At 35.2% G+C, this 15,410-nt stretch overlaps 1 protein-coding gene across 2 annotated transcripts in view; it reads left to right on the plus strand.

Annotated features, from left to right (window-relative positions):
• Positions 1-15,410, plus strand: part of USP25 (ubiquitin specific peptidase 25) — a 143,789-nt gene that overhangs the window by 57,770 nt on the left and 70,609 nt on the right. For both annotated transcript variants that reach the window (XM_039245902.1, XM_039245903.1), the window contains exons 6-8: positions 356-442; positions 9,866-10,003; positions 12,933-13,009. In XM_039245902.1, coding sequence (XP_039101833.1) covers positions 356-442; positions 9,866-10,003; positions 12,933-13,009 — 302 coding nt within the window. The remainder of the gene's footprint in view (positions 1-355; positions 443-9,865; positions 10,004-12,932; positions 13,010-15,410) is intronic.

The following is a 15,410-nucleotide window of genomic DNA, read 5'->3' on the forward strand; positions in this document are numbered from 1 at the left end:
AACAGGTCTAAAAAGTTCTAGACTTAGAATTTGTGTATCATTTATTTTGAGGAAACTGCTTATTAAGCACATAAAGAAAGCTTTTAATAATACATAGTATGATTTTTTTGTGTTGTCCACATTTAATTTTCTGCTTTCCAGTACAATAAATATTGTTAATCATCAAGAATAGTGTGTCAGTATATAAGAAGTTAGACATTTTCTCCGGGAGAAAATAGGTCTTGTGCTGGTGGCCACAATCCTGTGTATAAGTAGAATAGTTGTCAAAAATAAATCTCGTAGACAAATCACATTTTTATGGTTCTGTTAATAGAATTTTCCATCAGGTTATCTTAAATTGTTGTTCTTTTTACAGTCATTATTCAATCTTCTGGAATTTAGAAGATTAGTTCTGAATTACAAGCCTCCGTCAAATGCTCAAGATTTACCCCGAAACCAAAAGGTAAATTATGAAAGGTTTTTAAGCAGTGTGTGTGTGTGTGTGTGTGTGTGTGTTTGTATGTGTATGTCATTATATTCTTTTATCTGTGCTTGATTTTAGGGCAGTTTGTCTCATCAAGACTGAAACTTAATTTTGAATGTCAACCAGTTAATCTCAGTTACTACAGTAACTATCTATTCTTCATCAGTATATCTGAATTTTTCTTCATGTGTGTATGTCAGTAATATGCCAGTTTATTGTGTCACTTTAGTAATTGCTTTTCTCTCTCTCTCTTTTTTTTTTTAAAGTTCATTTATTTATTTTGGGCAGGGGTTGGGGGAGAGGAGCAGAGAAAGAGAATCTCAAGCAGACTCTGTGACGTCAGCACAGAGCCTGATGTGGGACCCAGTCCCATGAACTGTGAGATTATGACCTGAGCTGAAATCAAGAGTTGGATGCTTAACTGACTGAACCATGTAGCACCCCTGCTTTTTTCTTCTTTGGACTGTCAAATTTCAGAAACTTTATAAGTTTCAATATGTAATTCAAGGTTTTTCTTCAATTGCCTCTTCAATTACAATTGTGTGGAAATAGGGGCGCCTGGGTGGCTTAGTCGGTTGGGCGTCCGACTTTCGCTTAGGTCATGATCTCGCGGTTCGTGGGTTCGAGCCCCGCGTCGGGCTCTGTGCTGACAGCCAGCTCAGAGCCTGGACCCTGTTTCAGAGTCTGTGACTCCCTTTCTCTCTGACCCTCCCCTGCCCACGCTGTCTCTCTCTCTCTCTCTCCTAGAAATAAATAAAAACATTAAAAAAAAAAAAACACAATTGTGTGGAAATAAAAATTTTTGTGTAGTGAGACCTTTAAAAGATTAGTTTTGCCCTGGCTGTCTTTGCAGTTCAAATCTATAACTTCTTTTCTGTAAGTTAATATTGTTGGGCAATAAAAGGTGCCAGAGCACACAGATAATCAGGCTAGATTGCCTGGGTGCTCTGGCTGTGGATTTAGAGCTTGATCTGTCTGTTTAGTTTCCTTATCTGAAAGGTGTAAATAATAATAGTAATTATTTTATAGAGTGAGAATTAAATGAGATGAAACATACAAAGGGCTTAGAAGTGAATAGTACATGGGGCGCCTGGGTGGCTCAGCTGGTTAAGCGTCTGACTTTGGCTCAGGTCATGATCTCACGGTTTGTGGGTTCAAGCCCTGCGTCGGGCTCTGTGCTGACAGCCAGCTCAGAGTCTGGAGCTTGTTTCGGATTCTGTCTCCCTCTCTGACCCTCCCCTGCTCGTACTGTCTCTCTCTCTCTTTCTCTCAGAAATAAATAAAACATTAAAAAAGTTTTAAAAAATTAAAAAAAAAGTGCATAGTACATAGTAAGTACCTCAGATGATGTTGTTGTATTCATATTAGCTTTTCAAAGATAGGACTGATGCAGAAATTTATGCTAAATGTGAGAAATAAACTATGGAGGTAATACATGTGAGTATTTAGGGCTTTAAGGGTCTTGTCATAAAAAAATTATCGCCCTGAAGGGGACTGATGCAAAAAGGCAAAAAGAAGTTGAAGTATTAGGTTTCCATAAAGTATTGAAGTTTGTGTCACTTACTATTAGTATTAATGATACGTAATGGAATTTTTTTTTTTTTAATGTTTATTTTGAGAGAGAGAGAGCATGCGTGCATGTGAGTGAGCAGGGGAGGGAGACAGAGGGTCCCAAACAGGCTCTGTGCTGTCAGTGCAGAGCCTGATGCTGGGCTTGAACTCACAAACCGTGAGATCATGACCTGAGCCGAGACCAAGAGTTGGACACTTAACCAATTGAGCCACCCAGCTCCCTGTTTTTCTTTTAGTGTGTAATTTGAAAACCACTTGTTCTGCAAACATGAAACATTTATAATGCAAACTAGTGGGAATATAATGATTTACAGCTAGCTTTTCAGGCTATAATCTTTGAGCAGTAAAGTATCAGTCTGGTAAACAAGCCTAAACAAGCCATTTTCAACGAGAACCAAGATTACCTGACAACCCCACAGACCTCCAGAGAAATTAAGCAAAACTCCTTCACTCATTACAGTTTTTCCATGAAACTTTTTGGACTGTTGCTTCCCTTTATCACACCTTGTTAATAATCACAGTTCTCTCTTCTTCTTTTTCTTTTTTTAAAAGAATACTTTGGGTTTTTTTGTTTATTTTATTTATTATTTTGAAAGAGAGAGAGTGTTTGTGTGGCCTGCCTGCTGGGGAAGGGCAGAGGGAGAGAGAGAATCCCAAGTAGGCTCTCTACTGCCGGCGCAGAGCCCAGCATGGGGCTCCATCTTGTGAATTGAGAGATCATGACCTGAGCCAAAATTAAGAGTTGGGCACTTAACCGACTGAGCCACCCAGGTGCTGCCACAGCTCTTTCTTCTCATATCTCAGTTGAAGTATATTTATAATTTACATGACATTATTTGGAAATATTGCTTCCAATTAGGTATTTATACATATCTTGACTTTTTCTCTTTTGTTTCTGGATTTTAATGCTTTAAAGAGTTTTAATTTATTTTATTCTTCAAAATGTTAAGACCCATGTTAGTGTTAGAGTCGTATTTAAAAATGATCATGCTTAGGTAGCAGAGCTAATTTTAAGATTGTTCAGCTGAGTACCAGGGAAATATATAAATCTTATCTTCACCTTTCTAGAGAAATTTGTTTTCTTTCAGTAAAAGTATCAGTATGTCCAGGTGTCCCTTTAGGTTAAGGAATTAAAAGGATCTCTACTTCCATTTTGAAAAAGACATTTATTTAGAAGAATTTTGTGCACTTTTTTAAGATTATTTCACAGAGATCCTCAATCGGTTAAGCGTCTGACTTATCTCAGGTCATGATCTAATAGCTTGTGAGATCAAGCCCCGCGTCAGCCTCTGCCGAGAGCTCAGAGCCTGGAGCCTGCTTGAGACTCTGTGTTTCCTTCTCTCTCTCTCTCTGCCACTTCCCCACTCATGCTCTGTCTCTCTGTCTGAAAAATAAATAAGCTATTAAAAAAATTTTAGAGATAATTTCACAAATGAGGTTATTCTTTTTTTTTAAAGGTTATTATTTTTATTTATTTTGGGGGACAGATAGCAAGCAGAAGAGGGGCAAGGGAGGGAGAGAATCTCAAGCAGGCTCCATGCTGCCCCCACAGAGCTTGTTGTGGGGCTCAAACTCATAAACCCATGAGATCATGACCTGAGCTGAAGCCAAGAGTTCGATGCTTCACTGACTGAGCCACCCAGGCGCCGCTGAAGTTACTCTTTAATTTGGCATGGTAACATCAATACATACTATAACTTGACATCTCTAAAGCAAACATGTGGAACTTATAGGTAGTTATCAGCCATTGATCAGCACTACACTCAGCTGAGGTGATCAAAAACACAGGTTTACTGACTGAGCTACCCCGGTGCCCCAGTGTACTGTTTGTTATTTTAATGTCTAGAACTGTGAGGTACTGGAAGTTTAAAGATGGATTCCCACTGTAAACATCTCACCCCTCCCCACTCCCATTCGTAATGTGTTTTTAAAAAAATTTTTTTAAAACATTTATTTATTTATTTTTGAGACAGAGACAGAACATGAGCAGGGGAGGGAGGGAGACACAGAATCCAAAACAGGCTCTGAGATGTCAGCACAGAGCCCGATGTGGGGCTCGAACCCACGAACCGTGAGATCATGACCTGAGCCGAAGTCAGAAGCCTAACCCACTGAGCTACCCAGGCGCCCCTCGTAATGTGTTTTTTACTTAAACAGTCATCAACTGATGACAAAACATGTTAAATGTTGAGAAAACAGAAATACATAGTTCATAATAGAGGTAATCTTCATATAAATAGCTAAAACCTTATTACTCATAAGGTATGATTAAGGTCTTGTTTAAGGGTGAATATTTTCAAATAAACAATATTTTCATACTTTTGTACTACTCAGAGATAAGAGGCATATGAGCATGGAATGTGTTTAATTGAATTGTGTTTGGCAAATACCTGAAGGAGTTTGAATTTTACAAATGACAGAGTTGTTCTGGAATTTCTGTCTTTAGTTATGAATAAAATAATAAGATTGGATTTACAGGTTTCAGTAAATTTTAAAGGATTCAAAGCATACAAAATATATTTTCTAACTACAATGGAATAAAGATGGAATTTGAGAATGGAAAGATATTTAGAAAATCTCCCTTATTGTGGGAAATAAACCTTTAAGTAATATACCTTTAAACAACCCAAGGACAAGGAACAAATTAGAAGTGAAATTTCAGAATATTTTAAGTGATAAAAATTAAAAATGGCATACCAAAATTAGAAGGATGTAGCTAAGGTAGAGGTTAGTGGAAAATACATGAACTAAACACATTAGAAGTTAAGAATAGTTTCAAATTTATGACATCAGCTTGCACATCAAGAAATTAGAAAAAAGAGCACATATTTGAAAGTAGAAGAAAGGAAATCATAAAGGTAAGAGCTAAATTATTGAAATAGAAATGAAACAAATAGTAGAGAAAATTAATGGAGCCAAAAGCTGCTTCTTAGGATCAATAAAATGAATTTCTAGGTAGTCTGAGCAAAAAAAAAAAGAGAGAGAGAAGAAACAAATTGCCAGTATAACAAATGAAGGAGAGGGGGACATCACGACAAATTCTCTAGAGAATAAGAGTAGTGGAATATTCTAAGCAGACAAATACCTTGAAAGCCACAAACTACTGAAGCTCACTGATGGAAAAACAGATAACCTAAGTTATATTACATTAAAGAAATTGAAATTTTAGTTAACCTACTCATCAAAAAATTCAACAGTGAAGTAGCTTGCTGGTGAATTATACCAAACATTTAAGAAAGAAATAATACAGTTCTCTACATGTTTTTCCAGAAAATTGAAGAAGAGTTTAACTTCCCAATTCATTCCATGAGCCCAACATTACTGTGAAGCCAAAAAAAAAAAGATACGTTTTATTTTTTTAATTTTTAAATAGAAAAAGATATTTCAAGAACAGAACACTAATGACCAATATTCTTCATGAATATAGAAGCAAAATGTTGTAGCAGATATTTGACAGATTGAATATTGAAATATCTATAAAGGATACTACTTCATTGGCAACTGGGGTTTATGTAGAACTGCAAGATGGGTTTAGTATTCAACAATAAGTCTAATTCGTTATAGTAACAAACTAAAGAAGAAAACCATATAATCACCTCAGTAGATAAAGAATTTGACAAAAGCTAATGTACCTAAAATCTCTCAGAAACTAAAATTGAAAGACACTTTTTTTTTTATCTTGATAAAGATCATTTATGAAAAGTCTACAACTAACATAATACTTAAGTGAAACACTGAATGCTTTGCACTAAAAATCAGGAACAAGCAAGGATGTCAGGCCTCACCACTTCTGTTAAATGGTAGGCTGGAGTTCTTAACCAGTGCTATAAAGCAAGAAAAGGAAATAAACATGAAGATTAGAAGGGAAGAAATAAAGCTGTGTTTGTGTAAATGACTTGGTTGTCTATGTAGAAAATACTAAGTACTGTACAAAATATAATAAAAGGTGCTAGAACCAAGAAATGGATTCAGCAAGGTTACATGATATGAGACAAACATGCAAAAGTTAATTGTATTTAGGGGCACCTGGGTGGCTCAGTCAATTAAGCGTTGGACTCTTCAGCTCAGGTCATGATCTCATGGTTCATGAGTTCGAGTCCTGTCTTGGGCACTGCACTGACAGCGCCTTTTGGGGTTCTGTCTCCCTCTCTCTTCCCCTTCCCCTCTTCTTCTTTACCTCTCTCTCAAAATAAACTTTAATTTTTTAAATGTTTATTTATTTTTGAGAGAGAAAGAGACAGAGTGTGAGTAGGGCAGGGGCAGAGAAGGAAGGGGACAAAGAAATGGAAGTAAGCTCCAGGCTCCCAGCTGTCAGCACAGAGCCTGATGTGGGACTTGAACTCACGAACTGTGAGATCATGAATGGAGCTGAAATTGGACACTTTACCAACTGAGCCATCTAGGTGCCCCTTAAATTAAACTTAAAAAAATTAATTATATTTCTAAATACAGTGGGGAATTTAAATTAAAAAATACTTATATACAATAGCATAAAATGTGGACTATTAGGGGTAAAGTGGATGAAAGATACTTACAGAAAACCGCAAAATTTTCCTGAGAGATATTAAAGAGGGAGACATGTTTAAAGATCAGTGGATTCAGTATTTTTATATCATGTATCCCCAGTTTAATCCACAGATTCAGTGCAATCACAATCACAATCCTAGCAGGCTTTTTCATAGGTACTGATAAATTGATATAACATTTACAGTGGAAAATCAAACTACTAGAATAGCCATAGTAGTTTTAAAAAGAAAGACGTTGGAGAATCAACTCTCAGGCATTCTTTTTGGTGAAAAGATAGTGTAGTCATACAGATCAGTGGAACAGAATAGAATCCAGAAATAGACCTCATATAGGGTGAGTTGATTTTAATCAAAATTGACAAAAAATTCAGTAGACAAAGGAAAATCTTTTAAACTACTGGTATCATAGACAGAAGGATAATCCTCAGCTTTTACAGAACATATCTTTTTCAAATATATGAAAAAAATTCATAATGAATTATAGACCTAAAAGAATACTAAAATTATAAAATATCTTGACAAGGACATAAGAGAAAATTTAAGTGTCTTAGGTTAAGAAAAGATTTCTTAAGTGAGAAAAAACAAGGACACAAATCATAAGAGAAAAAAATTGATTAATTGGACTGCATCAAAATTAAAAATTTGTAATCTGAAAAATTCATACAAAATTTATACAAAAAAAGTCACAACTGGGAACAAGTATTAGCAAAACACGTATCAGATAAAGGAATTGTATCTAGAATATACGGAACTTGCATAACTCAGTAGTAAAATAACCTATTACTGTTCTGGGAAAAATATTTGAACAGACACTTCACCAAAAATGATCTACAGACTGTAAATAACTACATGACATTATGTAGTTATTAGGTGCTTGACGTTATGTCATGAGAAAATACAAATTAAAACTAGAGGTACCATTTTGTACCCACTGGAAGAACTAGTTAAAAATGTAACCCATATCCAAATGATGTAGAATGTGGATCTAGACTCTCATTACACTGTCAGTGGGAATATAATATAGTATAACCTTTCTGCAAAAACAGTTTGGTTGTTTCTTGAAAAAAAAAATTCTACATACAACCTAAGCTCTCTCCAGGTTTTTACTCAAGAGAAATGAAAACATGCGTCCACACAAAGACATGCACAGTAATAGCACAGCAGCTGGACTAGGTCACTGGATAAAGAAGTGTGGGATATTCATATAATAGAATACAGTAAAAGAGCAGTAAAAGAGAATGGATCATTAACATACACAGTTTTGAGGATGAAGCCTCAAATAATTACTTCTGTTGTAAGAAACCAGACTAAAATGAGGTCACAGGGTATGATCTGATTTTTGTAAATTTCTAGAAAATGTAAAGTGACCATGGTTGTCTTGGGATGATCAGGGAAAGGGAGTAAAGGTTGAAGAAACTTGTGGGAGTGATGGATAGGTACATTATCTGGGCTCTGGTGATGCTTTCATGATGTGTACATGTCTGAAACTCAGCAAGGTGTGTACTTTATAATGTACAGTATACTGTACATCATTTCTACCTTGGTACATCTTTTTTAAAAAGACTAAGAATAGTTTGAACAGTTTATGCATATGGTGATATTTTTGTATTTAGCCAAATTTAGTAGCTGTACTTAACATCATTTACAATTTTGCCTTTTGAAATTCAAAAAGTATTTTCTAGCCACAGAAATTGACTGAGAGCAAAAATGTTTAAATATATTATTTTACTTTTCCAATATTCTTCTCAGCAGAAAATCACTAAATTTTCAAAAGCCCATTTATTTCATCCTTGTTCTTAGCAAGGAATGTCTCAAAAAACTGCATTGACTTCGATTTGGTCATAAAAGAAAGAAAATGATCTCAGAAAATTAATGGTATTTTGGAAATTATTTTGTGAATTAAAATTGTACTTATACTTTTAAAACCTATTTATATAAGGCATTTGAGGGGGAGTAGAAAGTACAACAGAAAAATTATAGATTGGTTTTCTTTCATTTAAAACTTTTGCATTTAATCTTTATCATTGATGATGGAATTTATTATACTTCCATAAAATCCATGTTTTCCATAACTTAGCATTTTCATTCAGACAATGCACTTTGTGTTTGCTATAATGGTATATTGTTTTTGGATCAAATGACAAGTATTTGGAGCCAAATGTTTTATTCTTTCACACCTGTTTTTAGGACTTTTTTTAAATGCATTCTAGGAACACTATTTCTACATTGATTATATTATTCTGGAAGCACTATACATATACACATACACACACACATACACACACACACACATGTTCCTACAGTTTTATAATGGTGAGAACACCAACCATATACACTTGGAAAATTTTTCTCACATTTCAATGAAATAGATAAGTTATGTGTTGAAATTGTTATTGCAAGAGCTAACTATAGTAAGAACTGCTTGTTTGATTTGTTATCATAAATTATTTCACTGAGATATGTGAATTACATTCTTTAAAGACATTTCCTTCTTGTTTTAAAATAAGTTGCTTGTAATTGATTATATTGGATTGTTTTTGTTTTCTCTGGAGGGTTTGTTTCAACCAAATGATAAGAATTGAATGCCTGCTTTGTGTAGTAGAAAGTTGTGGAAGAAATCTAGAAGTTCTTGTTTTTGAGAAGCTTACAGTGTATTGACACACAAAAGCTAAGATTTCGAAGGAACTCTAGAAGGGTGATACATTAGTCTAATATTAGGAACTACTCTAATTACTTATTAGATTCATATTGTCTGATTATTAGAATCATCACAGGACAGTGGCAGTTGGTAATTCATTGCTGATTGAAGGACATTCCTTTTAGTAGATGTGGAGTTTGAAGGAATCATTGACTTGAGGGGGTCTGGGAAGGCTTCATGGAAGAGGAGGGATCTTTGTTTAAATGGGGTTATTGAGGAAAAGTACTTAAATAGTGCCTGGCACGAAGTTAGCACTCATTGAACATTGGCTGTTGTTATTGCTGTCCCTAGCAGCTGGGCCTTGCTGAATGGAAAGGATTATAATAAATAGACTTGAATGAGGAGGATATTCTTGGCTTGGTAATAACATGATTAGCTATGAAAATGTAGCATTTGTGCTAAAATTGTGAGCTAAGCCTGTGTCCTCTGCTGTTTTTGTGCTGTACTCCGTTGACTCTCCTAGATCACAACAGTCTTCTTTAATTATGATGTAGGAGTGCTGGACTCCTCCCTAACTGATATTAGTTATGTTTTTTGAATTTTAAAATGAATATCTTTTACCAGTAAAGATTAATCTTCACTTAAGGTTTTTTTCACCTCCAATAGGAGCATCGGAATTTGCCTTTTATGCGTGAGCTGCGGTATCTATTTGCACTTCTTGTTGGTACTAAAAGGAAATATGTTGATCCATCAAGAGCAGTTGAAATTCTTAAGGATGCTTTCAAATCAAATGACTCCCAGCAGGTAGCTGTTTTCTACTTACTTATTTATTAACCATTTGTATTTTATTTAATCTGATTGTTCCTTAAGCAGTTTTTTCATAGATACATGACAATCGAAGACGTTGTTATTCATCTTTATTAAAAATAACTTATAGCCATTTGAAACATTGCTTATTTGTAAGGTTTACTTTTAAATTAAGGAAAAAAGTAACAGTGATCTTGAAAAGTCTTAAGAGAAATGAAGCTGTGATTTATAGTTTGATTGAAATTAATAAGTGAAAATGGGTAAAATTAAGAATGTTCACAAATGTGTATCTATAAATCTTTATAAATGTGTGACAATCCAGTGCCAGTATAGTATACATGCTTTAGGTCTGTTTTGTTTTTATGGCAAAGATATGAAAAAGGTGCTCACATCAGGATTTGCTCTTGTTGTTTTTGGTTGGTCTGGTTTTTTAAAAAATTTCTAACGAAGTTCCAGTGCTGGTAGGTTTAATGTCTTACTCTTATCTGTTATAATAACACATAACATAGTCAGATATTCTTTAAAATGATCTCAAACCCCCATTTTAGGATACTCCTGGTTCTATGTGTCTTTTGTTTTTTGTAGCACTATTTAGTTATATTCTCTAATAGTTTTGGGCGTAAAATTAAATTTAAAAAGTCACTTCTATTTCCTGACATTTTCTTATGGAATTGCTTTTTCTCTGTCTTTTTCTTGGTTACTCTCTTTGGTGTTGAAGCTTTCTACATATGAACAGTTTGGTTATCTTTTCATATTTAAAAATGAGGCTGCACAAACCTATTGGGAGCCTTATATATGTACACAGTAGACTTTTTAGTTTTGTTAGAGTGTACAGGGAGACCACCAGCTGTTATTAGGCTGTTACAGATTCGAATGCTACAATGTGAATGCCGTTACTTTAGGCTACAAGTGTAGACTAAGTAGTTTTTCTCATTATTAATTCTTTTTGTCTGGAGGTCTCTTAGAGTAGTTGCACATTAATTCAGGTTGATACAGGTTTGATTCTCTTCTACTCACACTTAAATATGAAACACATTAGTACAGTGGAATAAATTCATGAGTGAAGTAAACGTCATTACTTTTTTAAAAAGTGAATTCATAGTTAACATTTCATAGTCTTCCTAAATATATCATGTTTTGGAGTATGTAAGAGTCTTGTGGGATACCCTTTGGTATATAAAACTGTCGATTTTAATCACACCTACAATTGTTATAGTTTAAAATTAAAATTTGTGGTAAAGACCTCATCTTTTTTCATGAAAGCAGGTAGAATTCTTTTGTAAATATTGATTTCAGATCGACTGCTTAAAAAAGGATTGATTTATTCTGAATAGTATTGTGATAAGAAGGAAATGTTTATATTTCTTGTCAGATATAACCTTGCAAGGTAAATAAATTACAGAATTTTAAGGTTAGGGAAAGTTGTTTTAAGGTGTTCTATTAGTTTGTGGGGCAGCTATAACAGATTACCATAAATCAAGTGACTTTGAAGCAATTGAAAATTATTCTCTTACAGTGCCAGGGGCCAGAAGTCTAAATTAGAGGTGGTGGCAGAGCCATGGTCCCTCCTGTGGCCCTAAGGGAGCCTCCTTCTTGCCTTAACCATCTGCTGGTGGCTTGTGGTGTTCCTTGCTTGTGGTGGCATAGCTCTCGTCTCTGTTACATGGCCTTTTTCTCCTATGTGTCTTTGTGTCTGCTGCTTTTCTGTTTCTTGTAAGAATACCTATCCATTGGATTTAGGGCCCACCCTAATCAAGGTTGATCTCGTGTTGAGATTTACCTTAATTATATCTGCAAACACCCATATTCTAAATAAGATTCCATTCTGAGTTTCCAGGTGGACATACATATTGGTGGGCACTATTTAACCCACTCCAGTTGGTATGGATGTTTATAACTGGATTTTTGTGCCGAGTTAGTTGTCTCTAACTATTTGGCTTTGGAACAATTTACTTAAGTTTTCTTAGATTCTAGTTTCAACATTCTAAAGGTGAATAGATAGACCCAGATGCTCTTCAGAAAACTTCTAGCAGGAAAAATATATAATAGTAAATTTGTTTAATACTTGGGGCTCTTGATAAATAAAGGCATAGTTCCAGCACTGGTTCATCTGTTGTTGATTGAGCAGACTTAGTAGGGTTAGTTTATTTTTTTCTCCCTAGGTTCTAGATGAACCTATTTTCTGCATTCTACCTCACATTATTGAAAGGATTATGGTAGTTGATGAGTAAAACTGCTACTGTCTATTCCTATTATTCCATGTTAGGGGAAATAGGAGTGAAAGAAGGGATGGTAACAGGTGAGGTTTGTGCTAGTTTTGAACGGAGAATTCATTTAGGAGAAGTTCATGAGATGGAGGACTTGAAACAGGAAGTTGGTGATTGATTGGACTAAACCTGTCCAAGTTGCCATATATTAGTAAAAGTAGATGTGGCTTAAAAAGTTATGTGTAAAAGTTGAATTAAAAAAATTGTCGAAGAGCACATCTTCCAAGAGAGAAGCCAGTAACAATATAAGAACTCTTTGTTAATGTGGGTCCTTCATTTTATAATGATTCATTAGAGGACTCTTTTGGGGGGTGATAATTATTTTTAAAAATCTCATTTGCAAATTAGAATTTATATATATATATGTATATGTGTATAGTATTATATATATTATATATAACATATAATACATGTGTGTACTTTTTCCCATAGTGAACCCTAATCACTGATTTTCAACATAATGCTGATTTTTCTCAGATATTAGTTTTATTCTCTGGTTAGATTATAAATATTTCTTGTATTTGATGTGAAACATTTCATATGATACTTTTGGGAAGATCCAATAATTTTATGTTTGATATGACTGGCTGTAAGTTTTATGTTGTAGTATTTAGTATTTTTATTAGTAGGCTCAACAAGACCTTTTTTTCTTTCCACAGCAAGATGTGAGTGAGTTTACACACAAATTATTAGATTGGTTAGAAGATGCCTTCCAAATGAAAGCTGAAGAAGAGACGTAAGTTACCGTAAAATTTAGTGATGGGATTTTAGGAGATTGATAAATAATGCTCATTTTTTCCCTTTTATGTATCAGTGTTTATGGAGAAATAGGAAGATGAGATAGATATGTGGGTACCCAGAATATTGATAAGTTGTTTTGGATTTGTGGCCAAAGCGCTGGGTAGCTTTAGATTTATATTGTAAGATTACAATCCAGCCAGAAAGCTCTAAAACGCAGCTCCTGAGAGAGCTAATCCCACATGCCCTGTTCTTTTTCTTGGATTTGACAGTCTCTTTTCATGAAGAGGAATGGGTTAGTGGTGGGAAGAGATAGCAGGAGTGTTACTTCAAATGGAATCCTATTACATGAAATCATGAGGACAAGGATATGAAGTTCCTCTTTGACATTCTCTAGCTTTTTATTTTCTGCTCATCAGGTTGAACCATTAAGATTTTGGTTATTTAAGAAATCTACACACTTTCAGGATGGTCCTACTCCCATTCCTGTGAGACCACTCTCTTAAAACCAACCACTGGTTCCTTTGTGTGTCTTCATGAAACATCAGTGAACCATTTAGGATTTGCCACCACAGGTTCTGATGTGATCCTACAAGATGAAGTACATAAATTAACACCTAGAAGACAGGTAGAACTTGAAGGCTGAAAATTCTCGCCCTTCTCTTTTTTTCTTATTTTTAAATTATGGCCAGCTTTACTGTTCAGTATAAGTCATTATAACAGGTCTGCAATGAGACTAAGTTAAAGTAAGAAAATTTCTACGTATACAATGTTAGCCAAGAAGACATGCCTCCAAACTTTAATATAGACTTCCCTCTTGCATCCTTCAGTTCCCAGGGGGAAAAGTAAGTTCCCATATTATATTCCCTTGGTCTTTGAATGTAAAGTCCAAAGAAATTTTATACTTAAAAATCAGATTTTTTTCCCCTTTGTGGTTGCAATCTAACAAAAAATAAAAGTCGCCTCCGAGTTTCTAAGTTTGTTCAGCCTAAGCTACAAGCATGTTATTTCTGTGCCTGAATAGTGCTGAGGTTCTGCAGCTGTAGCTGGGGCCCTCTTACCGGGTGTGTATAGATCCTTCAGTCTTTCAGATGTTCACTTTCATATGCTTGATTTTAGCTTTCAGAGGGTTATTATGACACACATGATTAACACCGAATGGTCTCTTACCATTGAAATTTTGAGACAAAGGCCAAGCTTCAACCCTTTAGCTCTCAGTTCACCTATATAATATTCTCAAAACTTTGTGCAATCCAGACTCAAGTTGTTCCCAGAGGCAGTAGCAGAAATTTAGGATATGTTGTAAACAGGATATCATTGGTTTTAATTCTGCCAGGATGCCTGTTATTGAGGGCCACTTGCTTGCAGACAGCTATGTCTTGTGAATATAAATGGAAGTGGGAGAAATCTCTGAAGAGAGAAATTATGGTGCTAAGTCTATAGAATTTGAAGAAAAAAATTCTGGTTTTGATAAATTTAACTCAGAATGGGGCATTTGAAAGCTGCTTCCTTCTTGGCATGTTTAGAAGTTTACGATGCTGACAGGTCTGGTCCTCAGGTTCTCTTCTTTCCTGTCTACCAAAAGTCTTAGTTGCATTTTCCTTGTGAGCTTCATTCAGCTTATGGCTCCAAGTGATACATTGGTGACTTACTTTTGTGCTACAGTGGTGGTGCCTGTTGCCTTTTGGTATGGAATAGCTTAGGCTTCTGAAACCTGCCTCTTAGGTTAGTTTCTTTCTTCTCTTCATGTTAGTTTCTTTCTGTTAGTTTCATCTGGAAAATCTCTGTCTGCATCAGATTCTTGAAATGAATCTGCTGTTGATGCACCTGAAACCTGAGTCCCAGCATCTTACACTCTTTCCTCAGCTTTTGAATGTTCAAGGCCTGTGTATATTTCTTTCGGCTGCATCTTTTTCTGGGTGACTCATGCCTCTAAAGTTCACACACTTGTGTATTTTATTCTTCTTTTAGGAAGATTTGGCTGGATTTTTAACAGTTTAACCTGCTTTTTATACTGTATCACATGCAGAGCCAGCCCTGTTTGATGGAAGAGTGTCTTTTCTTCCTATTCTTTGGGTTTGTTTTCTGGCCTTCACATTTGTTTTTCTTCTAATTTACTCCTCTGATATTGTCTTGATAGGTCCCTCATATTGAGAGTTAGTGGACCCTGACCCATGAGAGTTGTCAACCCTGGTTTCTCTCAGAGACAGCTCATGTCCCTTGTATCTTTCCGTAGAGCTCTAATACCAGAAATTCACAGGGGATGTTTCCTCAGAGCGTGAACAGTATCTGTATCCTCAGTCTGTGATAGCGGAGTCTCTGAAGTTCTCTCAGTAATTCTTTGAATTTTGAATTTTTGAAATCCCTAATTCCTCCTCTCAAACCTATCCAGATTTTCT

The sequence above is a fragment of the Hyaena hyaena genome, unplaced genomic scaffold (genome assembly GCF_003009895.1).
Source record: "Hyaena hyaena isolate Hyena2069 unplaced genomic scaffold, ASM300989v1 scaffold_272, whole genome shotgun sequence".
Lineage (NCBI taxonomy): Eukaryota > Metazoa > Chordata > Mammalia > Carnivora > Hyaenidae > Hyaena > Hyaena hyaena.